This window comes from Mauremys reevesii, linkage group 1 (genome assembly GCF_016161935.1).
Source record: "Mauremys reevesii isolate NIE-2019 linkage group 1, ASM1616193v1, whole genome shotgun sequence".
Lineage (NCBI taxonomy): Eukaryota > Metazoa > Chordata > Testudines > Geoemydidae > Mauremys > Mauremys reevesii.
In genome coordinates this window covers 279,730,446-279,739,803 of record NC_052623.1, presented here as the reverse complement: position 1 = coordinate 279,739,803, position 9,358 = coordinate 279,730,446, and the positions used below count along the sequence as shown (strand labels likewise).

The 9,358-nt window shown below is 47.1% G+C and overlaps 1 protein-coding gene across 3 annotated transcripts; it reads left to right on the top strand.

Annotated features, from left to right (window-relative positions):
- The first annotated feature begins 2,304 nt into the window (after positions 1-2,304).
- Positions 2,305-7,191, top strand: SOCS2 (suppressor of cytokine signaling 2). 3 transcript variants are annotated; one of them, XM_039496480.1, is made up of 4 exons: positions 2,305-2,615; positions 3,364-3,474; positions 3,879-4,118; positions 5,747-7,191. In XM_039496480.1, the coding sequence occupies exons 3-4, from the start codon at positions 3,983-3,985 to the stop codon at positions 6,202-6,204; spliced, it is 594 nt and encodes a 197-aa protein (XP_039352414.1). In that variant the 5' UTR covers positions 2,305-2,615; positions 3,364-3,474; positions 3,879-3,982; the 3' UTR covers positions 6,205-7,191. The 3 variants fall into 3 exon arrangements, with proteins under 3 accessions (XP_039352414.1, XP_039352398.1, XP_039352406.1); XM_039496464.1 differs by lacking the exon at positions 3,364-3,474 and having other exon boundaries at positions 2,306-2,615; XM_039496472.1 differs by lacking the exon at positions 2,305-2,615 and having other exon boundaries at positions 3,337-3,474.
- The last annotated feature ends 2,167 nt before the right edge of the window (positions 7,192-9,358 follow it).

The window sequence follows — 9,358 nt, the reverse complement described above, 5'->3', positions numbered from 1 at the left end:
AAGCATTCTATTCAGAAGAGATCCTGCTGATATACTTTCTATTTAATTTTTGTTCTAGCCTTTTTATAGTGATATTTGAATGAAAATAAGTTATTTACTTCTTAAAACTTTCTTTCTCCTTGTGGTTTATTCTCTATCTGAAGTAATAATTTCCGTCTTGTGACATCACAATCATTTTTACAGCAGCCAGTTGTGATTTTACAAACAAGGGATTAGGACTTCAAATGAGAAATAAACAGCAGGAGCAAAGGAAATCTTAAAATACAATTTACATACAAATGCCACTAACAAAACAGGAGAAGATACATACAGCAAATCTGTAATAAGGGCAGCTTTCTTCTCTAGGTAGAATACATTATAAAATTTTCCAGCATGAATCAGAGTGGCTTTAAAATGTGGTCCTAATCTGAAAAGTTACCATATTAAAATAGCATTTTCCTTAGCAACAGATCTGCTCCCAGCATATTTTCAGAGAGACAATTATTTTAGCAACAAAAATACATTTGCACTACTTTTTTTTAAAACTCCCATTAACAATGCAAAAGCAGCACAGTTCTGAAAGAGTGAGCTAAATCCTATTCAAGTGCTCACATCATCAACATCAGAATTGTTAACTAATTTCCGAACTATATGGACATATTCTGATCCCCATTGCACGTGTGCAATTGGAAACAAATGGGTTCTACAGGAGTAACATAGAGCTGAATTTGAAAACATGTGAATTGCACAGATGAAAATAGGAGCAGAATATGGTTTTCAAAATCTTTATTACTTTATAGCACTAGTGACGATGCATGAGTCAGAAAGAAGCCTGCTTGATTTTTAACTCCCATCTTGAATTTGAGATGCTGGCAGTAATTAAAACCATCTTTTTGTTCAAACTAAACAAATGTGATCTGGAATCACTGAGACATTATAAACATGGAAGCCCACAATGCCATATTTACAGAGTCACTTTGCAAAGTAGATTTTTTCAAAGGAACCTCATGAATTGTATAAGTGGCCTGCTAAATATTAACAATTTTTTTTGGCAACTAGCAAACTAAACAAAACTAACTCAAATCTTTCTCTCCACTTGTCCACATCCTCAGCATTATGTTTATATATTACAAATAATCTTTTTTTTTTTTAAACACAGCTGTTTGAAACAGTCCCCCTTTTCAGATGTTAAAGTAGTTATTTCAGGAGTTACCCCAAAGTCTGAACTCAAAAGACATTTGACACTCCCAGAGCTTTCTCTCTGTATGGATAGTGAATCCACATACATATTCTACCTACGTTCTTTTATTCAGAAGTCATATTAATAGTAAAGTTCACATTACCTTATCACTAGACCTCACCCTTTTGCCTGCTATGCCACAAAACCTAGCAATGTTATACATATGTTTGCATCTTTCCCGTGCCACAAATTTTGAATTTTTAAAGACACAATTAAGTATTTTAATGCAGTCTCTAGGATTTTTAAAAAAAATTCTAATCCTTTATCTCATGATACCTAAAAACAATTTTCCATCCCAATTTTGCCCTCTTCTGTTGGGCAATTCGTTACATTTTTCCTATTTTGAATAGACCTGATATTAACATGGTTATTATTTTGCTTGCTTTTAAATAATACATAGGGTTGGCAGAAATCAATATTTATTTGATAATTTGACAGATAATTATTTTTAAGTTTAATTTTTCTATTTTTATCAATTTTAAATGTTCACGGCTGTCAGAAATTATGGTGGATCAGACAATGGGGGGTTAGACAATAATTATTCAATGACAGTAGATGTTGAGACTTATAACTTTATAACTGTTAAAACACTAGCTGTCAACTCATATCAAAATAGACAAACTGAATACCCTTAAATCAACTTTCAAACGTTGTCAAGCAGCATTTTTCGTACTTTGCCTATCTGTAAATTTTAATTATTATCCATGGAAATATTTTTCACAGGTGTCTGTCCAGTGAAATCCACATTTATCAACATTTCCAGGCAAAAATCGAACCCTTTCAAGCCTCCTACCAAAACATCAACAGCCCTAAGCAATGCAAAGCCAGCAGAAGGAGGACTACAGTGCACCGTTTCTGTGAGCCCCACCAAAAGCGGTTTACAGATTATATAAAAATGGAACAACAGACTAGTAGATGGTTGTAATAAAAAGATATTTTAGTGCCTGCATGTGTGGGGGCAGGAGTTTCAACTATAAAAATATCCGTATAAAGAGTTTCTAACTCTTGGCAGTGTCCCTTTAAGTACCTAATAGGCCTGAGACTGATTTCCCCCAGAGAAAGAGAACTCCCAAGCCCTTTTATTACTGCGCAAGGCTGAGGTGCTGCTACAGCTCTCGAGTCCCGACTTTCCTGGGAAAAGGAAGCTACATCAAGCGTAGAGACTGGCTGGGACGCCCAATTCCCGAGTCGTGCAGTCAGGGCGAGGTGCCCCCAGGTGAGGGCGATCCGCTTGCTACGGGCGCCACCCGGCTCTTAAGGAGGGCCCCAGGTTTGTATCCCGAAAAGCAACGATCACTCTCGGGAGGAGGAGAAGAGGGTTTCCTGGGTCAATCCGCCCGGCCCCGAAGAGCGCCCCGCTAACGGAGCTGGACTCCCGGGACAGAGGGAATAGCTGGTATGTGTGGGCGACACGGGGGCAGAGGGCGTGGGAGGGCGGCTCGACCCTACAGCGACACCTGGCCCCCGGCTGTGTCAGCCAGCCACGCTGCGATCACAGCAGCTGCCTGACGCGCTGCCTCGCCTGCTGACCCCAGCCTATCCTCGACCTCCGGCCGCGCCCCCAGACCGCGTGGGCCCGAGGACGGTCGGGGCGCCGCAGGGCAGCGATGCGCCGGCGTAGGGAGGATTCACTAGCCGCGGGAGGCCGCCCCCGGCCCGGGCCAGGGGGGCCGGTGTTGTACCCCAGCCGGGTGTCTCCTCCCTGCCGTGCGGGGTGGGAGGGGCGGCTGCTGAGGCTGCTCCACGCCTGGCGGCGGCGGCTCCGGCCCGGCTCCCCTTCAGTGCGGAGGCGCCAGAGCTGGCGCTGTCACATGATGCGGTTCCTGGAAAGTTCCTGGAAAGCAGCCTGTGCAGTCACCAGCGCGGAGAGGCGGGGGGCGCCCTGGGCTAAAGACGTGCACGCGTCTCCGTGCTGCCTGCCGGGGGGGTGGCCCGCTGGCCCGGCGGCTCCTGCCCGCTCCCCTAGCAGAGGCCTGGGCGGTGCGGGCGAGAGGGGCTCCCCGTCCGCCTCCCGCCCCGCCGCGCGCGGCTCGCCCCGGGGGCCCTGCCCGGCTGGGCGCCTCCCGCCCCGCGCAGTAACAGCCTAGCGAATAAGAGCAACCTGCTGCTCGCCCCCTACCTGAGCCCGCCGGCGTCTCCCACAGGCTGGGCTCCAGGGGCCGACCCCCACCCGGCTTCTCCTGGTCTCCGAGTCCCGGGCCACGGTCCTCCCCCCACCGCCTGGCTACTGACCCAGGGACGCTGGTGTGGCGAAGGTAAGAGCCGGGCTCGGTGCCCCAGACGCCGCCTTCTGCGGCCGCCCGGCTCCGGCCGCGCCAGGCGGTTTGTTGGCGGGGCCGCGTGTTCCTCGACAGCAGCAACAGTGGCGCTGCCCTGGCTGCAGCGAGGCGGCCCCTCCGCTCCTTCCCCGCGCGGGCACGTTGGGGACTCGGCCCCTCAGCTGGAGCTGCGCCCCCGGGGCCGCCGCGCCGGGAGAGGCGAGTCTCCGCGCCAGTGGGGGGCTGCCCGCCCCGTCTGCTTGTGGGCGGCTCCTTCCCCTGCTGGGCGCGGGGAGAGGCCGCTCCGCCCGGCCGGCACCCGGGAGGTGGGCGCTGGGCTGGGTGCGAGGACGCGCGGGCTGAGGCTCGGCGGTAAAGCTCGCTCTCCTCTCGGCTTGCAGGCTGCGGCGGGCGCCCCGGGCAAGGGGCTGGGGGCATGTCCGGGCGGCGCTGAGAGCGGAGCTTCCCGGGCTGTGACCGGCGGGTGACTTCTGCCTCCCCCCAAATGACCCTGCGCTCTTTCGAGCCCTCGGATGGCGCGGAGCGGGCCGGGACCGAGTGGCGGGGTCCCCGGGCTGAGGGGACCGAGCGGGCGGCGGCGGAGCGCCTGGCCGCGGCCATGGAGGAGCTGAGGCGGGCAGGTAAGCGGGGCGGGCGCTTTTCCCGGGGGATCGGCCGGGCACATGCACCGCGGACCTCGCGGCTGGGCCGGGCTAGCGCAGGGCCCGGCCCCGGGACACTTGTCTGCCGCCTGGGGAGGCGGCTTCGGCGTGGAGGTGCCCCAACCTATCGCTGCCCCTTGCGGAGCCGGGCTTGCTTCCCCCGACCCCGGGAGGCTGGCCAGCGGCCGGGCGGTGGGAGCGTCCCCTGTCTCCCCACAGTGGCAAATAAACGGTCTACTAGCCCAATGCCTGGGTCACATCCCCACCCCGGCGGGGGCCGGCTCCCCTCCCCTCCGACTCCGCGGGCAGGGGGGCCTCTTCCTCCGGCTCGCCCCGGCCGAGCAGCAGCTCCGCTAGGCAGCGGGAGACTCGCGGGGAGCCGCCTTGCCCAGGCTCCTTCCCTCGGGCTGCGGGCGGACTAGCGATTTGTAGCAATTTCATGCGAATCCGCTCTCCATTGGATCACCCAGCGCTGCGCGCCCTGCAACCACGTAGCTTTTAACTGCTGGTTTAAAAACAAATTGTCTTGCTGTGGTGACTGTTTCTCAGAAACCAGCTCAGGTGGCTTTGTTTCCTCCTCTCTCTATCTTTAGGTAGAGGAAAAGGAAGAGACACAACCTCAATCCCATACGCAGCAATGAACGGGGGAATAAATCCAGTTGTAGATTACTGGGTTTCTATTTTTTAAATAAATTTAAAACTTTTTAAAAAATCCTGGAACTTCAAGTCGCCTGTTCTGGAACGATGGTATCTGGTGGAAAAACTACTCTTACAAATCTCTGAGAACCATGTGTTTTTTTTTGTTAAAGATAGCTTCACTTTATATATAAAAATTAAGCCTTAATAAAATCATGAAACACTTAAATAGCATTGTTATCCCAGATGGAACTCAGAATTACTGTCCAGGGGGGAATAAATTGTTAAAAATAGTATCAAACTTGAGTTTCCCAAAGTTCAGAAGAGTTTAGCTTAGCCCTCTTATGTTCCCATACACTTTTTAAAGCCTTTTCAGTTATATTTATATCACTCAAATGTGGAAAAGGAAAAATAGCTCATCATACAGCTCTAGAAATTATTGGTTTTTAAAATGAGGGATACTTGCAGGTCAAGGGACAATCAAAGGCATTACAAAATGCATGATTTTTATCTTCATTAGACTGCCAGAATGGAAGCCTTGTTTCATAACATGGATTTCCTCTTACTTGTACTGTCTTTTTTTCTAACTAATTCAGTTATCATTTGACTAATAAGCTAACCAGAATTATTAAAAATAGAATCATTCTTGACTTCAAGCATTTATGTAGTTTGATATGAACTTATTTGGAATGTTGTACACAGGATGGTACATGATAGTGTCAGCAAATTTTGAAATCTAATATGTATTCACACAGGAATACACATGGAATTAGTGATCTGACAGGGTCGTGATAACACATTATACAATAAACAGTTAAATATTTAATAGACATTATAAAATGCCTGCTTTTTGGCAAGTTATAGTACTTACTTTTTCTAGTGATAAAGGAAATAAGATACTACAAAAACTTTTTTTTTTTTGCAATTTTTTTGTGGAGAGAAAAAAACAAACCATCTCTCTCTTCTAACAGGGTGGTACTGGGGCAGTATGAATGTTGCTGAAGCCAAAGAGAGATTACAAGATACTCCTGAAGGTACTTTCTTGGTTAGAGACAGCTCCCATTCAGAGTATCTACTGACTATCTCGGTAAAAACATCAGCTGGACCAACCAATCTGCGTATCGAGTATCAAGACGGCAAATTCAGACTGGACTCCATCATATGTGTCCGATCTCGGCTTAAACAATTTGATAGTGTGGTCCATCTGATTGAATACTACGTTCTTACATGCAAGGATAGAAAAACTGGGCCTGAAACTCCATCAAATGGAATAGTGCATCTTTATTTGAACAAACCTCTCTATACTTCAACTCCATCTCTGCAACATCACTGTAGAATAACTATAAACAAATGTACAGATAAGATCTTGGAACTGCCTTTACCAACAAGATTAAAAGAGTACTTGAAAGAGTATCAATACCAGGTATAAATATCTTTTCTAAATATGTCTCTCAGAGAGTAACTTTGAATGCAACTATTAAGATCAGCCGAAGAACTGAGTATCCAGCTGTACAATTCGGCATGGAATTCATTATCAAAATAGGGTCAGTCTATTGGGGGGGAAGGTTTAGATTTAAAATGCCTCCAAATAAGGTTCTGCGCAGAGCCTTCCCAAGTCATATTTTTGATGGGAGTGGAGGGGATGAGGCTGCAGTCTCTTAACAAGGTATGTTGGTATCCTTGGGATCCTGTCCAAGATATATAGTGTTATGTTTGAAGAAAATGGTGTAGAGCACTGTAATGGCCACCAAGTAATATCTAAAGTGGTGATACACAGGAAGTGGGAGAGACTGCAGCTTTAGATGGAAAAGGTCATAGAATAAGTAAATGGCCTCAGTTGTCTGATTCCAAGGCTAGTTAGGTGCTGATGCTGGTATGCTTTTGCAATGTTAAGTGGCTTGTGCTTGTGATTCTCTGGCCAAACTTATGCAATTAATCAACCAAGCCAAAAAGCTATCAACCTCAGTTTTGTCTGTACTGAACCATAATCCTGTGGGGTTTTTAGCTCTTGTTTGTCTTTTTTTGCAAACATAAGAGTACTGCAGTAATCCAATTTAAAAACCTTTTGGAAATAAGCTTTTAAAACTGGATTTAAGGGGAAACACTTCATTATCTTTCAGGGGACCCCAGTGTGTCACTGATCTACCAGATTGGTATACCAGCATCTTTGTGGATGTGTTAACATCTTCCCTTCTTACTATTTAGCCTCTTTTTGGATGAGGCCATAGACTCTACACAGCAGCTCTGCAGTTGCTCAGTTTCAATATCTAAGCATGAATAGCAGCAGTTATGGCTGCCTTCTACAATGTAGAAGAGCTTTTTCAATTTGTTTCCTAGAACTATAGGAAAGTTTTGTTTATACACTGCTGTAGCTGTCAGACTTCAGACTGTATTCAATAAAGCGTACCTAACTGCACAGGTTGTATTTCCTTCTAATTTGTGTTGAAACTTGCTACTTTCTGATAGTCATGTTTCCTGTGAACCTCAACTTCTTTTCCCCCTAACGAACATACAAGTGAGTGCACAAATATCAGATGGTTGGATTATTCATATTAGTGGAGTAGAGACTGTTTGATGAATTTCTGTAACTAAAATGATGGTAGAGAAAATAGCAAAGATAATACTTGTATTTCAGTAGCTCCCAGAAGCTGCAAATGGGATGAAGACCCTAGTCTGATAAGTGTGTGCGCGCACACACACACACACACACACACACACACACACACACACACACACACACACACACACACACACACACACACAGAGCAGGGTAATAGAAATACGTGGTTACATAGAGGAACTAGTCCAGTTTGTTGCTCAGTTATCACTTTTATAAACAGGCAAAGAGTTAAGATTATCTTAATGTCTGCTTTTTCAAATAGAACAGAGCTTGAACAAGGACTGCTGAGACTCACTATAAACTAAACCTGCCCAGGTTGAAAGGCAAGCAAAACAAACGGCTTTTTGTTTTTGAGCAAAACTCCTTTATGCTACTGTCCAGACCCAATATCCACTAATCTAAAGAGACTTCAGTCTATATGACCAGAATCAACTCAGGCTCCAAGGCCCACTTGCAGGAACAGCTCCAGGTTTTCTGCTGCCCCAAGTGCCGCCCCCCCCCGCCCCCGCAAAAAAAGCCATGGCAGCGCGGTTGCGCCGTTCCACTCTTCGGCGGCCATTTGGCAGCAGGCCTTTCGCTCCGAAAGGGACTGAGGGACCCGCTGCCGAAGACCCGGACGTGCCGCCCCAATAGTGACTGGAGTGCCGCCCCTTGCTATTGGCCGCCTCAAGCACCTATTTCTTTAGCTGGTGCCTGGAGCTGGCCCTGCCCACTTGAAGCTTTTATTTTATTTAAAAATTTGATTTCCTAGAAGTGTGCAAGAGTAGAGCTCTCTGATCCCATCATGCCTTCTTGGTCTAACCACTGGCCTGTTTTCTGGGGAACCCTAATTCTGGAGTACCTTGGCCTTATATATGTATGACATGCTGGACCTGGAGATTGCTGCAAGGTTCTGTCCCCCAGTAGCAAGCCAGAACATCTGGCAGCAGCTACCAAAGCACAGTATCCCTCTATTCTGCTACTTGTTGCACCTATATTTTCAGTGTTTGCAGATTCACTTGCATCAAAAACACATGACTGCACTACAGTTGTTGGCTGGAAATTTCAGTTTGGTAGGGGATGGTTGAGATTATGGGAGACTATCTTTTAGCCCCAGTTGCTGTCTCCTCCTGTCTCCTTGTCTTCCTCTTCTTCTTGCGCCCTCCCCCCCCCCCCTCCCCGGATCCACTGAGATGTGCTACTACTGCCAACAGCAAGCTCTTATGCTTGCTGATAACTAACTGCTGGGTTTTTTGATTGGGTTTTTGGGGGGAGGGTGGGGGGGGTGGAGAATGTGATGTTTAATGGCCATTTGACTTCAGGGATGCCACAGAGTGGAGGGGGGGTATTGTACTAAGTTGGGGGGGAGGGAGAGACTACAGACCCCTAAAGATAGTCCTTGCACCCTAAAGAATCTACCACATGTTAGAAAAGTGGATCAAACAAATTATAGTTGTTTTGGGAAGCAGGGTTGGTTAGGAAGCTACAGTAAGTTATTGACTTAGTACAATGAATGAGTCATGGCTTGCCAGTGACAATGAGTCAGCAGGTGTCTTGTAGGCCTCCCAGCATAGCTAGATGGGTTTTTGTTGGGAACCAGTAGAAACCACCTCAGTGAGTGAGCTAGCCAGTCCACACAAAAGAAGTGGGTGTGAGAATGCCTATTATCTTGATCTGAAGGTCATGAAAACCACCTTTTCATGCTGCCCAATATTGTCTGATTGTTTCCCATCTGTCTGTATCTATCTGTTGTCTCTTATATTGTAAAAGCAACAAAGAATCCTGTGGCACCTTATAGACTAACAGACATTTTGCAGCATGAGCTTTCGTGGGTGAATACCCACTTCTTCGGATGCAAGTGAAGTGAATTCGGTATTCATGGGTGAATACCCACTTCTTCTTGCATCCGAAGAAGTGGGTATTCACCCACGAAAGCTCATGCTGCAAAACGTCTGTTAGTCTATAAGGTGCCACAGGATTCTTT

Bases quoted from the DNA above. Each gene is read 5' to 3' on its own strand.
- SOCS2 (XM_039496480.1), top strand. From the start codon at position 3,983: ATGACCCTGCGCTCTTTCGAGCCCTCGGATGGCGCGGAGCGGGCCGGG. The intron at 4,119-5,746 runs GTAAGCGGGGCG...CTCTTCTAACAG, and splicing joins GGAGGAGCTGAGGCGGGCAG to GGTGGTACTGGGGCAGTATG.